Here is a 16,196-nt window from a genome sequence, read left to right as displayed (position 1 = left end):
GCCCCTCCCAAGTGCTGGGATTAAAGGCAAGCACCACCATAGCCTAACAACACCTCATTTTTTTCAAGTGAGGAATCTAAGTCTTGAAGCAGGGCACAGGAAGTGTTGTATGCATGGATATGTATCAAATCCCCACTTGGGAAGAAAAAAGGAGAGAGAAGGGGAGGGTGAATTCGTTCATAGTAACCACTGTCACTAGCCACCTACCACCTAGTGTACGTCAGACATCATATTCTGTTTTATACATGTGATACAAGAGCCCTGTGATATCCATCACTATCATCGCCCTCAGCTTTAGATGTATAAACTGTATGAGAAGACACTGAATAACTTGCTGCAGGTTAGAAAGCTTAATAAGAGGGCTGGGAGGTGGCTCAGCAGGTGAGGGCCGCTGTCAAGCCTAAGGGCCTGAGTTTAATATCTGGGACCCACATGAGGGAAGGCGAGAAATGACTCCAGCAAGGATTTCATGACCAATGAATAAAATAGAGCAAAAAAAAATGTAAAACAAGCTGAGAAAAAAAAATAAAAGCAAAAATGAGCACCAAACTTCAAACTGGAACTCAGAGTTGCGTGGTTCCTAGGTGTGTATCCATTTCACTGCTCCGCTGCTCCCATTCAAACCCCCTTTCAGCCCAGTTACTGCACCCCAGGACTCCCTCAGTAAAGCTGATGATGCCCTTGTCTGCAGAGGCAGAGGGGAAGCCCCTGTCTTCCACCCTCTTGCTCAGCTATGGTGAAACTGAGGCTAGAAGCCCAAACCAAAGAGGGTTGCGAGTTGGTCAGCCACAGTGATTCTAGCTGGGTGACCCTGAGCTGTTACATCTTCGAGCTCTAATCCTTTAAGATGGGGGTGACGTCACTAGCATATCTGATGTCAGAGGACCAAGTAAGGCAGTACAAGCTAAGCATTGAGCACACGAATGTGTATCTCTACTCAGATACACATTCTGCCCCTGCCTCAGAGGTTTCAATTCCAACAGGTTTTGAAATCTTGATATTTCTGTCTTGGTCTCAAGTGCTGAGATTATAGGTATGTACCACCATATCTGCCTTCACCTTTTGTTTGTTTAGTTGGTTGTTTTTTATAGTGCAGGGCCTTGTACGTGCTTGGCATGTGCTCATCCATGGAGCTACATCCCCAGCCTTGAGTCTAGGTCTTCTTTGTTTTGTTTTGTGTTTCAAGACATGGTCTCTGTGTAGCCCTGGCTGTCTTGGAACTCTCTCTGTAGACCAGGACCAAGCTAGTCTTGAACTCACATCCACCTGCCTCTGCCTCCCAAGTGTTTGGACTAGAGGTCTGTACCACCACTACGGCTGGGCTTTTAATATATTCCCTGGTGATTGTGATGCACAGTGAGGTTGAGGGGAATCCACAAACAAAGTATATATCCCAGCCACAGAGGGGAAGGGATCATGAGTGGCCCCTCTCCAAGAGCACCCCTCATGCCCGCCTCTCTCCAAGAGCACCCCTCATACCTGCCTCTCTCCAAGAGCACCCCTCATACCTGCCTCTCTCCAAGAGCACCCCTCACGCCCGCCTCTCTCCAAGATCACCCCTCATGCCCGCCCCACTCCAGTTTCGTGTAGCTGCTTTTCTCCCAGCTCCTCCACACTGGCATGCAAGAGTTCTCAAATCAAGCACTCACTGCTTTAGCAGTGAGTCAGCAGCCCTTGGAGTCCCAAGGAGCCTGCCTTTCTAGCTGCCTGGGAACCCAGCCTGGGCTGAGAAACAGGATGCCATGGTCTGCTCTAGATTAGTTCCCCTTTGACTCACTGGTAGTAAAAGGCTAGTCAGTCTCCAAGCCTCAGTTTGCTCACACTCAATGGATAGTTAAAGAAAGCAAACTTGCCCATCGGAACTCTGCTTCAGATTGTGTCTCTGGTCCTTGACAACCAAAGCAGGAAAAGGGCCCTGGGAAGGAGGAAAAACGAACGTGGAACATTCTTCTATAACTCTGGTTTTCCATTCCTATCTCATTGGATTCTCACAATGACAGGGAATAAGACTCACTGTCTACTCCGACATCCCCCATGCCCTCCACTCTCTGACCTGGCCTTTGTCCCACTGTGATTTCCTATCACTGCTTCTCTGGTCTTCCCGCTACTCTCTGCATGTGTCAAGGTTGTTTCTGTAGCCTACTCTTGGCACTGCTGACGTGACTTGGAGTGCTCTGTCACAGACACAGGCCTGTTTACTTGTTGCCTTTTCAGATAAGATTTTGCTAATCCATCACCAGATCTAAGGTGTGAGTACGGGCACCAGAGCCCATCTTCTGGCACAGCATTTGAACGCTCATCTTAGCGCTCATTCACTCCCCAGCATCTGAAAGGTGTCCCATGAATGCTTATGGACTAAGCCATATGAGGCCACCCCAGAATGAATTATGATTGAGATGTTCCTCATATAGTCCAGACTGGACTAAAATTCAACGTATACTTGAGGATGACCTTGAACTAACTCCAGATCCTCTTCCCACCACCTTACGGGTGTTGGGGTCACAGGTATGTATCTCTGTGCCCAGGGATTTGCTTTTGTTGTTGGTGGTGTTGTTGTTGGTGTTGGTGGTGTTAGTGGTGGTGGTTTTTCTTATTTGCCCCTTTTGAGGAGCTGAAGATCAAACCCAGGGCTTTGCACATGCTAGGTAAATTCTCTACCACTGAGTTGCATGTCCATTCTGTAGTTTGTTTTATTTTGCTCAGTCTTCTGGTCCCAGGCTGTCTGCACTTCTGGGAAGGGAAGTGACTATCCCAAGTCCATTTCAGAGGTCTTTCGTCTTCTGTTCTCCAGGCCCTTCCTTGTAAAACCTGACACACAGATCTGGATAGGGTGAGGCTCCTGGGTGTGATGAAAGCCTGGAGTTGCCCTGGTGAGGTTGAGCTGACGTAGGGGTGAGGCGGAAGGACCTAACATAGGAAGGAAGAAGCAGGCTAGGACAGGAGAGCAGGGTGTGAGGTGGGAGGGGGAAGGGGAGTGACTTGGTCATATGTCAGGAAATAGTTCCCTCCACCCTTCCCTGGGGAGAACCCTGACCCCTTGATGGCTTTGATTTTAAGAAGGCAGTCAGACACCTGCTGGAGGAGAGGAAGGTGTGGCTGGGGTGGGAGCCATCTGCCGAGGTCCTGGACCCGATACTGAGCACCCAGAGGAATACCAAGGTGGCTTTTTGCCAAATAGGTGAGAAGTAAGCTTCCGTCTGAGACCCATTTGTCTACGCCTGGTCAGACTGGGTGTCTAGGGAAGGGAGGGAAAAGGGTGTCTAAGGAAAAGGAGTAACCAAGGTGAAGTGTCCAGTGGTGACAACAGCAGTTTACCCAGAGCTTGTACCATTTCTGCCTTATGTGTGCTTCCTCCTCAGCCCTCAGAAAGCTCTCTACAACGCTGCCCTCGTTAGTGTGACTACCATCATTCCCATTAGGGATATGTAGAGACCGGGGCTCAGTAGAATCAAGTATCAGGGGCTAGAGACATGGCTCAGCAGTTAAGACCACTGGATGCTCCTCCAGAGAACCCAGGTTTGATTACTTATGTCCACACAGGGTCTCACAGCCATCTGTAACTCCATTCCCAGGGGATCTGATGTCCTCTTCTGACCTCTGTGGGCACCAGGCAGGTATGTTGTACACATACGTGTATGTGGGCAAATACCCATACGCATAAAATAAAACAAAATAGCTTCCTCCCTACGATATAAAATCAATTATCTTATCCAAGGTCACACATAAGTAGCAATCTAAGTCTGTAGACACAGCACTGCACTGTGGAAACCTAGACCCGGGAGTGTATCGGGAAAATTAAGAGGGGACAAGCCAGATTGACCCCTGCAAAGGTGGGGGTGGAGTGGGGGTAAAGAATGGGATAGACAGTGTATAAATAGCAGGCCTGTTTTTATCCCTACACATGGCTGAATCAGGCAAGTGCTCCGTCTGGCACAATTTGAGGGCTCTGAATGCCAACCCAGCCCTGTGTCAAACTCCCTACCCAGCACGTCCCTGGGAGCTGAAATACTTACTGAGGGAATCATTATTTGAGTCAGGACATTGACTCTGGACGACCCCTTCCCCGTAAATACACCAGTTGAAAGAGAAACATCAATCTGGCACCGGTTGCACATACTCATCTAGGTTAGCCGGTTGGGTCCTTTGAGAGTAGAGCTTATGTTTGAGGGAGTGGTCTTAATATCTAAGAAAGAGTATGAAGCTTGTCCCATAATCTGTGTCTTTCTGATCGCAAAAGCCTGGGAATTATGTTGCGTAGCTCAGAAATCCTAAAGTAGACTATGTCTCCTGGGGGAAAGCAGTGGAAGCCACTCCTAACTTCCTTTGCTGTTGCTGGATTGGCATCAAATGACCGCAACTTCAGATCTGGTCACTTTGCCCTCAGGAGACTAGCTGGCATTAGTATATCTATTTTTTAAACGATAAACGAAATATTATTTACTGCTGGCTGTGTCGGTAGGCTTCTGAATGCAGATATCTAATATGGAACAGGGATTTGTCAAAAGATGCAGGGACGCAGGCCGGGAACAGCTCTCAGCTCAGCTTTCACTAGGCTGCAGCGCGCCCGGCGTTGGAGGAAAGGTAAGATCCGGGCTTCGCCACCTGCTGGTCATTCGCCCTACACCCACACTCGGGCCACGGCTGCTCTGGCCTGGTCCCAAAAATGTGAGCGCCTCCGGGTCCTCCCGCCGCGACTGCCTAGACCGGGGCAGCGCCTGAGGCCGGGCCCAGCACGGCGCGGGAGGGGGAGGGGAGGGGGCGGGGCCGGGTGGGGCGGGGCTTCCACTGCTTTTCCAGGAGCCTTATTCCCGGCCGCGCGCTGCCAGAGAGCGCTCAGTCGGCCCCGGGAGCTGCACGCGGTACGTGACTGGTCGGCCTGACGGGCGTACAAGGGCTGGGCGGACGAGCGGACCTATTCCGAACAGACAGACGTACCGGGGCCGCAGGGCTCCTCGGCAGGATCGCACCCAGAAGCGGGCAGACCTTGCCCGGTGGAATCTCGCTGCCCTCCGCCGCCTGGCCCCGGTGCAGGCGTCCAGCAGCCGCTGCATCCAAAGTGATCGCTGCCTCGCCGTCTCCGCCAGGCTCCGGACCATGAAGCTGCTGCCGTCGGTGATGCTGAAGCTCTTTCTGGCCGCAGGTAAGAGGGCAGCTGATGTCTCCGAGGTAGGGAGTGGGGTGGGGGCACCGTGCGGGGGACACGTGGGAAGGTCGATGCGTTGCCTCCCACCTCCTCCCCTAGCGGACCACTTGGTGGGGCCCGTGCGCCCTAGAGAGCGGGCGTGGACCTCGATTGCTTGGTGGTGCGGGGTCTAGGCGGTGGGACTGATGTGGCCTCCTCTCTTCCCTTGCCCAGTGTTGTCCGCATTGGTGACCGGTGAGAGTCTGGAGCGGCTTCGGAGAGGTCTGGCGGCGGCAACCAGCAACCCCGACTCTCCCACTGGATCCACAGACCAGCTGCTACCCACGGGAGACGGTCGTGCTCAGGAAGTCCAGGACTTGGTAGAGACAGATCCGGATCTTTTCAAAGGTGGGTATGGAGGTAGCCTAACCTTAGATGCTGTTTGCAGCTGAAGAATGCACAGGCCTGAGATTTATTCAGTTGCCCCCACCCACCCCTTGAGGGGATGTTCAAGGTAAAGCTCCTGGACTGATTGGAGTTGGGGTTTCTGCAATATAGTGCTATCTTTGGTCTCATCTGGTGTGGGCTCTTACTTCTGTATACTTCGGAGCAAACTGAAAGAGGCAGGTTGTCGTCGGAGGTAAGCTAGATGCTAGAAGAAAGGCATTGCTGAGATGCTTTTTCTAGAGTTTCTTATTTTTAGTTTCTTATTCAGGACAGGGCTTCTCTGTGTAGCTTGGCTGTCCTGGAACTTGCTTGGTGTATCAAGCTGGCCACAGACTCAAAAGAGATCTGCCTGCCTCTGTCTTCAGTGCGGTGCGCTGAGATAAAAGACATGCACTCACCACTCCCCTGTGCTTTCGCTAGACTATCTATGCAAAAAAGGGGGGAGGGTGTGCAAGTCCTGTCTAATGTATGTTTATATATGTGGTGATTCTATATAAAAAGAGATACTAGATGAGAGCCTGGAAAGTGTGCAGTGTTAGTCTCCTTCCACCTTTCTCCAGGTTAGGAAAGACAGGGCAGCGAGGAACTCTTGGCTTAGGTGAACGAGGCTAGTAGCCCTGCAGCTGGCAATGAAGGGTGAGTGCTGGGCCTCTAGGAGGCTGTCTTGAAATGCTGTAGATCTGAAACTTGTAGACTTCCTGTCCACTGGAATCTCTAAGGAGACTCCCAGAGGAAAGAGTTATGTGTGATTCTGTAGCCTGGATCTGTGACTGAACACAGGGACTGGGCAGAGTCCAGAACCCAGTGGCCACTTACAGTGATTCTCAGAGGTGGAGCCAGCCCTGAGCCCTGTGGCCCCGGAATGACTATATTTGGTCAGAAGGAGACACACCTGTTCAGCCCACCTGCTGCTCCGCCTCCTTGCTCCCTCCTCGCCCAAGGCTTCCTGAGGTGCCTGCTCTGCTTTGCCCAAGTCAAGATTCTGCTCCAAAACTGAGGCCGGGGTCCCACATTTCGTCCTCTCTACAGTGGACCCTTGGGGTCACCCATGTCCTCAACAGTCTGGATTCTCCTGGCTCTCTCTTAGGCTGGGTAGGGCTGGGCTGGGCAGTGACTCACCCCCCACCCACATGGCTGCTCCTCATACCTCTGCCAACCTGACTCACTGCTCCCTCTCCTCGGCAGGAGCCTAACTTGTCAATCTTCTTATTCTCTCTGCTTGCTTTGGGTCCTCCTGCTCTGCTTTCCCTGGAGACCCAATAACAGGCTTTCTCTGGCCATTTACATCACTCTCTGAACTCTAAAGAAGCTTGGAACAGGACTAGAGACCCCAGTTCTGACCGCAATCCTGCACTGCCCCGGGACAAGTCCCTGCCTTCTGGGGATGCTATGGTTTTCATCTTGAAAGTGCCCTGGCATTGTTGAAGTCTCATTTGTCTTGAGGATTCTGTGTCCCTAGTCTTAACTTAATCATGTTCCCCTTTCTGCCAGACACAAGCTGTAGCTGTGAACAGCGAGCACCTTGTAACTGTGGGGTTCAGGGATGGGACAGGCTGGCACCAGAGTCCTGGGCTAATGGCCGGTTCCAGGTGGATTTGAGGTGGTTCTCCCCCAGTCCCTACAGTATGGAAAGAAGAGGGGGGATATCATAGTCCAGTTCCTTCTGCATGGTTTCTTGTACATATTGTTACCTCCCTCCCTATCCCAGGTATAAATAGGACATTTGGGAATAAATCTAAATAGATATTTGAAAAAGGTCTTTTAAATCAGGGATTTAACAGCCCATTTGCTGTTTCAGAGTTAGGTCTGCACTAAACATTCCCTGATGTGAATGGGAGCTCCTGTGAAGGGCTATAAAGCTTTAGACGCTCCTATTTCAGAAGATTTATACCCCCAAACAACCAAGTTCCTTACCCCAAAGCCATCTTTGCCTGTGACACTATCTTCCTGCAAGTGGGTCACGGAGCACGGTGTCAGGAAATGAGGCTGACTGAAGGCTAAAATAGAACCAAGTAGATGTGGGGGAGTCGCAGATGGGGTAGAAGGTGGGCAGGACGTGAGCGCAAGGCCAGTAGCTTTGCTCAGTGAACCGCAGTTTCTCTGGCTTTCTTAGAACGAGGCTCTTCTTCCTTGGAACCCAACCCAACTTCTGTTTCCTCCCAAAGCTTCCTCTTTCTGGTAGTTCTTAAAGAGTTTTCCCAGGTCTCTGACTCTAGGTGGGATCAAGTAGCGTGTACACCCTCATTGCTTGGGGGGGGAGGGTACCCGTCTGTAATTTCCGTGTTTCAGACACTGGGATGGGAGGGATGGGGGTTTGAGGTCAGCCTGGCTTAGATCTGAAGATACTTTTTCCAAAGGACACAGTTGAGAGGCTTAACTGGGTACCTTTCTTCCTGCAGTTGCTTTCTCCTCCAAGCCTCAAGCTCTAGTCACGCCAAGCAAAGAAAAGAATGGGAAAAAAAAGAAGAAAGGCAAGGGATTAGGAAAGAAGCGAGACCCGTGTCTTAGGAAATACAAGGACTTCTGCATCCACGGGGAATGCAAATACGTAAAGGACCTCCGGGCTCCATCGTGCAAGTAAGTGGTCCATCCCAGAACCAATCCCATCAGCTCTGTCGGCCACAGGCTCTCTTTGTCACTGTTCCTTGAATTCATAATTTCACCCAGCTTCTTTTCAACCTCTGGGAGGAAGTTCAAAGGAAGGGACACATTTTTAGTCAGCGGAAGTCCCCGCTACCACCAAAGAGGATGCAATTTCCTGTGGCATGGGTTTGTGACGCTCCCCAATCCTTCAGGACATTTCCTCGTGCACACCCATAACTGAGCGCGTGTCCAGGAGAGCTGACACTGGTGAAGGAGGGCCTTCATTCTGGCCTTGGACCCTTCTCGGGGAAGGAAAGCCGATAGGAAACATGGCTGAGTCGGTTCCTAGAAGGAGTGGAGCTGATGTAGGTGCCTGAAGTCACATGCTGTGCAGGCGTGTGTACCCAAGTGCATGCGAGCATGCGAATGAGTAGATGCGGGCTGATTCTAATGCGTGGCAGGACTATAAGAGAGGAACCGTCATGTAGAATGAGTTGAAACCCCTACTCTTTACTTTTTCACCCAGACGGGACAGAAGGATGTGGGAGACACAGAGGATATTGATCTTGTCTAGAAGAATGGGCTGGAGAAGGTTTTCTTTGTGCAGGATTCACAGGAACCTAACTCGGTTTGCAGCATCACCGTCAGGAGTGTGGGTGGAGGGGTCGTGGGATCATTGTTCTCTCATAGGCCAAACCCAGCAAGCGGCCACCTTGGCAGCCCCTCAGGGATTATACCTGATCTCTGCAGGTATAATGTCACCACTCTGCCTGAGGCCAGTACCCCACATCAGACCACTTTCCATATCTTCCCTGTCAAGTGAGACACAGACTCTTGGAGCCCTGTGACCCTTCCTAGGAGATCCTGGATGGTCCAGGATGCTGTTGTGTGTACTCTGTGGCCCATCCTGTATGGCACCTCTTCCCCCTGTGACTGGCATGGGTCCTTTGGCTTTGAAAGCATCCTTGTCCCATCTAACCCTACACAGCAGATCTGTCCTGTATTTAGCAGTTGGCAGACAGACCCATTGCTTCCCACCTTCCCAGTCAGTGTGCCCCTTCCTGTGACAACCCTGGGCGAGAGCTGAGTGTCTTGGAGAGGCAGGATCTCCGTCTGCTCCTTCCCAGTGTCCTGGGACAGGACAGGAAATGTTTGTCTTACATGTGTGAGATGGCATCATTAGCTCAGGGAGGAGAAAGTGACTCTGAGGGCAGTCGAGATGGACTAGAGCCAGGGGTCTGTCTAGCCACATTGGCTCAGGATGTTTGTGCTCCAGGGTGGTTTGGCAAATAGATGTGCAGGGCTTCCATTGATCAGCTGAGAAGCAGGACTCCCCTGACCTTCTAAGCTCAGAGAACCCAAAAAAAAAAAAGCTTGTGTAAGGCCACCTTCCCAGTGGCTCTAGGGATAGTGATGGTAATCATATTGGTATTATTTCTTCGAGGTCTTCATTGTTTGCCTTTACGTCAAGTTCAGCCCAGCAGGCATGATGAGCACTCATGTGGTGCCGTACACTGTCAGAAGGGATGAAAACAGATGGTCTCTTGGGGTTTCCAAAAGCCTCCTTTGCTGGGAGGGAAGGCAGAACTTTCTCTCTCTACTTGAAAAATGAGGAAGCCACAGAGAGTGAGTAGGAAGTTATTTGCATGAGATCAACATCTAAATAAATTCATGGGAAGAAGATAGGGTCTCACTCCTATCCCAGCATGCTTTTCATGCTCCCAGGCCGCACTGGGTGTTGGCTTTCCTCCTCTGTCCCTGTCCTTGTGGAGTTGAACAGGATTTTATGGAGGGCAGCTGTTGTCCTAGAACACCCGTTAGGATTTTACTAGTCTCAGGGCACAGCAAGTGACCAGAAGACTTTCTGTCAGCTTCCTAGGTACACTTCATAGGGTGGGTTCTCTGACAACAGAGATCCTGGTTTGGGGCAATGTGACATCTGTGCACCTACATCTGTGTCCCTTTTTGTGGCTTCTCCTCTCCTTTAGACCCAGAAACTGCCAGCGAGGGTGTGTCTTGGCTGCTGTGGTGAACTTGAGGCTAGCTGGCTTCCTAAACCAGCCTCTGACAGCCACCACTAACAGGAAAACCCTTCTGTGTCACCAGCCAAAAGTTTCCCTCAAAGAGCAGTTTTCTTGGACTTCTGATTGGCTGTTGACCCAGAGATTGGCTGCAAAGTTTTCTGTGGCTGGAGGAAACCTGGGGGTAGTTGGTTCGGGAAGGACTGAGCTAGAAGTAGAGCCGCAGCTGGCCCTACTGCTCGTGTGCAGAGGCCCCCTTCTCTTAACTTTGTCTGGCTTGAGCATCCCATTCCTTGAGATGCAGCCTTTCCCCTCTGCTTTGATTCTATAATAACTACCGAAGTGGGGCCTGGGCTGGTCATGATGCTCCAGTGAGGTAGGCTTTTATTACCTCTGGTTTCGATACGAGGAAACTAAAGTTTAGGAAAGTAGTGTGACTTACCCAAGATCACCTGGGTAGAAATAGAAGAACCGGTCTGGAACTCATTTATCATGCTCTCCTCTATCAAATGATGCTTCCTCCAACGTCAGGGGTAGCTGTGGAAATATGCTAGACTGTGTAGACGAGATCTCTGCACCCCGGAAGGATCTCCTGTTCTAAAGTGGGTCACAGACAGAGAGAGGAGAAATGGGTCCTAGTTTGATAGATGTGTGTGTGTTGGCTTGGGGCAAGACACATGATCTTGCCCTGCATCCAGGGATGTGTGGAATGTACTCAGCCCGCCTCCTCCCCTGGGGAAGCCAGGCTTTGAAGGGAGGGAGAAGTGGGGTAATATTAGCACATTTGCATTATTATCCTTTTGACTCAGGACAGAGGTGGTAGAAGGATTATATAACTGAATTGCAGGACTCTGAGGCCAAGTTTTATTTCTATCATCTGAGTAACTACCTGTGGGGTTTGAACGATGGTTTGGAAGTGCAAAACAGAATGAGCTTCAGCTTCCTTCCCCAGGAATAGCATAGTTGCTGAACTCATCCAGACTGCTAGGTTTAATCCAGGCTCTACTACTCACTAACTCTGTAACTTTGGCATGTTGTTTAGCAGAGGGTAAGCCCTGGCTTCTTCAGCTTGAAAATGGGGATCACAGCTTCTGCTTCACAGGTGGCTTGACCTTAAATGTCCAATGAAATCAAAGGCCCTGAGTTCAGGCCCCAGCACTAAAGATGAAATAATAAATCCCTGTGGAGCAGTTAGTGCAGATGCTTGGTCATGGCCAGCCTTTGTTACTTTCTGTTTATTCATAAAGCTGTGGATAATCAACAATGACAGCAATATGGCCAGTGGACAGGTCCGACAGCCCAGGACCTACCAGATAGGTTTTCTTAGGCTACCTGGTCCCTCTCAGTGGAAGTGCATAGAATCATGGTGGCTTCTGATCTTGGCCTTGCTGCTTCCTAGTTATGAGACTTGACCAATTACTTAATCTCTTTGACCCCTTATCTCTGCGAACACATGATTTTCCAGGGACACTCCCGGGAGCTTCCTTTAGGTCCTGGCAGGGTAGGGATGTGTTTTTCCCCACTCTGACTCAAGGGTTAGACACGCTGAAAAGGCTAGGTAAAGAAGATATTCTGTCCTTGGTTGACCTGACCAGTCTTTATGCTGCTCTGTACCCAGGAGTAGGTGCAGATAGTCCTGAGTAGAAACAGGGATGCAGTGCTACCCAGCCCCACCCCTCCCAGGGTCCCTGCCATCGGGAAGGAGGGCTACTACATCCAGGCTCCGAGGCTTCAGGTGCACAACCTCCTCCAGAGGAGATGCAGTTCACAGTAGAGGGCCACTGAGTCCTTGGTGCCTCCTTCAGCAGCTGCTGGCCTAAGATCCCCAGCTGGTGGGTGAGCAGTTGTGGAGGGAGTTGGCCAAGTTAGAGTCCATGCCCATGCTGCTGCCCTGCTGCATGACCTTGGGAAGCGATGCCACCTTTCTGTAACACGGGGCTCCCACCGACTTCAAAGGATCTCAGGGGTGCTCAAAAGGAAGGGGTGTGAACGTGGTTCTTCAGCAGTCTTCCTACAAGCTTCAAGGAAATGCTTTGTGTTCCAAGCGGCGGCTGTCATGTGATGTGTTTCTTGAGTGAGAAGAGCCAAGGGATTGTTTCTGACATTCTTTCAGGCTGCGACAGGGTGGCTGGGCAGGAAGATGTTATCTCAGTCTGTTTGTTTTGTCCTGCGATGGAGGAGGCCCGAGAGTCCAGCGTCCAGCGTTCAGAGGCCAAAGGCTGTAGCTTAGCTCCCAGGTTGAGAGCTAGGAGTTAAATGAAGGAAACGAGAAAAACGATTCCTGGCACAGGGACAGGGCCTATTAATAGACTGAGCAGCGGCGGGGAGGGACTGCATGTCGGATGCATCGATGGGCAAGGCTGGGTTTATTTCTGGGTCAGAATGTAGAAGGGCCTCTCTAGAGGGAGTGATGCCGAATCCCCTCAACTCACTCCATCAGCCCTGATGCTCAAGTCCTCTGAAGTGGCTTAAGCAAAACACCTTAGTACAGATGTAATAGATTAGACCCATGTGGAATACATCTAAACGGAGACCGCCAGCTCCTCCCTCGCTTTTTCCCCGCCTGAAGCAGGACTTGAGGAGTAGTGGGGGGTGGAGCGAGAGGAAGAGAGGGTGCATACACCCTTAACTCTGTCTTCTTCTTGTTATTCTAGGTGCCACCCAGGTTACCATGGAGAGAGGTGTCATGGGCTGACCCTACCGGTGGAGAATCGCTTAATAACGTATGACCACACTACAGTCTTGGCTGTGGTGGCTGTGGTGCTGTCGTCTGTCTGTCTGCTTGTCATAGTGGGACTTCTCATGTTTAGGTGAGTGTTTGGGGCCCGTGAAGGCTAGTTCTGCAAACCGCTCGTTTCTCTCTCCTCCTAGGACTTAGGCCTGCAGCCTCTTCTCATACCCCTCGGCTTGTTACTATATATTTTCCAGAAACTATTTTGTCTGACACAGTGTGAAGCCGGTGTGTAGAGCCCAAGGTACCTATTGCCAGGCCTACAGGTTCCGTTCCTCTGTTCCTCAAGGGTTCATTTCCTAACTCTGTGGCCTGGTGACTCACCCATGGAGACACATCTTAAATATTTCTTTCTCCTAGCATTAGGGTGTGGTTTGGTAGTAAAGGCAAGGATAATATTATTGGTGATAATCTTTCAGGGATTATACTCTGTGAGGATATTTGGATAACCAAATAATATTAAAATAAAGAAAGCCAGGGAAGACAGGTGTGTAGCTGCTATGCGGCCAGCCTGGGCTATATAGGAAATGCTAGACCAGTCTGGGTTATGAGGTGCCGTCTCTAAAAGCATGCATAGATATTTACATAAACATAGAAATGTTCTGTTGGTAGAGACAGGAATCCCCTGGGAAAACTAGGTTTTGGCTAAAGACCAATGAATTGCCATACCCTCTGGCTTTTTCAAGAAATGGAGAGGCATCATGGGAGTTCCTTTTGAGGGCTGGCTGTGGGACCTGAACTTTGTCATCTGCTCACAGGTACCATAGGCGAGGAGGTTATGATGTGGAAAATGAAGAGAAAGTGAAGCTGGGCATGACTAACTCCCACTGAGAAGGACCTGTGCTCAAGGTAACGCTCCACTCTTTTCCCTGGGCAGCAGAGAGGCCAAGGCGTGGGTGGGTCTTGGGGAGGTTTCAGTGAATGCTGAATCCTTTTGATTGGGGGTTGCAGGAGGCAGGTTACTGCTGTGGAGGAGTCTGAGTTGTGATGCAGAATGGTCTTCAGAGACTTGGTGAGGCATCTCCAGTTAGGTTGCAAGGCTGCAGTACCCTCAGCTCCCCTTCCAAATGCTCTTTGCATCTCATAAGGTTGGACCCAGCTTTAAATACCTCCCTCCTGTGTTTCAGGAACCTTCAGAGGATGCCTACCTCTGAGACAGGGGTTCATTACAAGTTCTGCAGAGGAGAAAGACTTCACAAGCAGCCGCGAAGACTTCTTCATTCCCAGTTGCTACCCTGACTGGGCCTCCCAAAATTGCTCTGCAAAAATATCAGAGCCTCCAAGTGCCAAACAGACTGTGCCCACTGGGATCCCGATCAGAACAGTGGAAGCAGGAGAGCCCTCCAGGCCTTTCTGACTCTCCCTCACCGAACCCACCGGCTTGTTTAAACACTTAGCTTCTGGATTAAAGTGCCAGCTAGACTTCATATGCTCCAGGATTTTTGACTGAAAAAAGGAGAGGAAGGAGGAATGATTTATGGACTGGAAGAAAGCGACAGGATTGAGAAGCTGTATGTTCAAGTAGCCCCAAGGGATTTGCTGTTTGGACCCTCCAGCACGCTGGATTTGATGAGCTAACTGTGAAATACCACAAGCCCAAGAACTCTGAATTTTGGGACTTCTACCCAGAGGGGAAAATAACAACTATTTTTTTTTTGTTATTTGTTTGTAAAATGCCTCTTAAATTATATATTTATTTTATTCTATGTATGTTAATTTATTTAGTTTTTAACAATCTAACAATAATATTTCAAGTGCCTAGACTGTTACTTTGGCAATGTCCTGGCCCACCTCTTTGCAGCTCTACCATCTGGCTCAGTGCGCCACGCTCCCGTGTGCTCTGCAACCCATCTGTCGTAATTTATTGTCTGTGTACATTTCAGAAGATATCCCAGGAGCAGAGTATCCGGGGGGTTGTGTACGGTCAGAGTGCAGGAATTGATTTGGGCAGAGCCACTCTGTGAGTTGGACTTCCGTCTTGCCTTTTGTCTACTGTTCGTGTTTTGCAAGCCCACGGTGCTGACGTCAATGTGTAATAGATATTGGTGTTTACCTGTGTCCTCGCAGAAGATGTTGGGCGTCTAGGCCTTCAGTTTCCTGGTCCCTTTTCCTCCATCACCCTTTCTGATCCCCAATTGTGTCAAGTAATTTCCCTTCCTTCTGCCATTCTGGTGCTAGTCCATGCAGAGGCTGGTAGGGCAGAGGACAGTTTGGAGAAGGTATTAGGAAAGAAAAAGGCTGAGGAGGAGCAGGGAATGTTCGAGTTGACTATTCTAGGTAATTGATCACCTATCAGTTGCTACAGAGAGCGTTGGTGGTAGGGAAGGTTTTGGGTAAGAAAACTATACAGTCTCACCAAAACTGTAATACTGTTATGGTCCCCATGGAAGTTTCTGGTGCCATTTATGAACTGTTACAACTTATATTTCCAAAACCTGGTTCATATTTATACTTTGTGATCCAAATAAAGATAACCCTTACTCCATGGTCTGCTTAATTTTGTTGTTGTTGTTGTTGTTGTTGTTTTGTACAGGGTATCACTGTGGAGTCCTGTCTGTCTGCCTTGGAACTCTCCATGTAGACCAGGCTGGCCTTGAACTCAGATCTGTCTGCCTTTGCCTCCCGAGTGCTTGCACCACCGCACTGGACTTGCTTGTTTTGTTCTTATGTGTGTGAAAATCAGAGGTTGACTTTGGGTATCTTTCATGTTTGTTCTCCTTTATTATTTATTAGTTTGTTTGTTTTTTTCTCAGACAAAACCTTACTACATAGCCCTGGCTGGCTTAGAACTCAGAAATCTACCTGTCTCTGCCTCCTTCTTGATGAGTTTAAAGGCATGTAGGCCTTTAACGCCTAGCTTGCTCTTCCTTTTTTGAGACAAGAGTCTCTCATTGGACCCGGAGCTCATCAATTCATTTCGGCTAGGCTAGTGGGTCAATGAGCTTCAGGAATTCTCCTGTGTCTGCCTCTCCTGTCAAGGGTCTGGGATTACAGACACACACCAGTGTATTGGTTTGTATAAGGACCCTGGGGATACAAACTAAGATCCTTGTGCTTGCATATTAAACACTTTACTGACAGCCATTTCCCCCCTTCTCTAGTCTGCTTGTTTTAACTGGGGATTTGTTTAACATGGGAGTTGTCTAAGCTGTCTCAGTGTCAGGAATATTTATGAATTCTGTTCTCACTCTGTACACCTCCAGGATGGGGGTACTATTGTTATCTCATTTTTCTAAAAGAGGAAACTGAGTCTCGGGTTATAGAACTTGCCTAAGACTACACTGTGAGCTGG

The 16,196-nt window shown here is 49.8% G+C and overlaps 1 protein-coding gene across 1 annotated transcript; it reads left to right on the top strand.

Moving 5' to 3' along the window:
• The first annotated feature begins 4,812 nt into the window (after positions 1-4,812).
• Hbegf (heparin binding EGF like growth factor) lies at positions 4,813-15,389 on the top strand. The gene is made up of 6 exons (XM_005355957.3): positions 4,813-5,140; positions 5,357-5,530; positions 7,969-8,146; positions 12,828-12,983; positions 13,663-13,753; positions 14,032-15,389. The coding sequence occupies exons 1-5, from the start codon at positions 5,095-5,097 to the stop codon at positions 13,733-13,735; spliced, it is 627 nt and encodes a 208-aa protein (XP_005356014.1). The 5' UTR covers positions 4,813-5,094; the 3' UTR covers positions 13,736-13,753; positions 14,032-15,389.
• Positions 15,390-16,196: the final 807 nt, after the last annotated feature.

Source organism: Microtus ochrogaster, chromosome 18 (assembly GCF_000317375.1).
Source record: "Microtus ochrogaster isolate Prairie Vole_2 chromosome 18, MicOch1.0, whole genome shotgun sequence".
NCBI classification, from domain to species: Eukaryota; Metazoa; Chordata; class Mammalia; order Rodentia; family Cricetidae; genus Microtus; species Microtus ochrogaster.
This window is presented reverse-complemented; position numbering and strand designations above follow the sequence as displayed.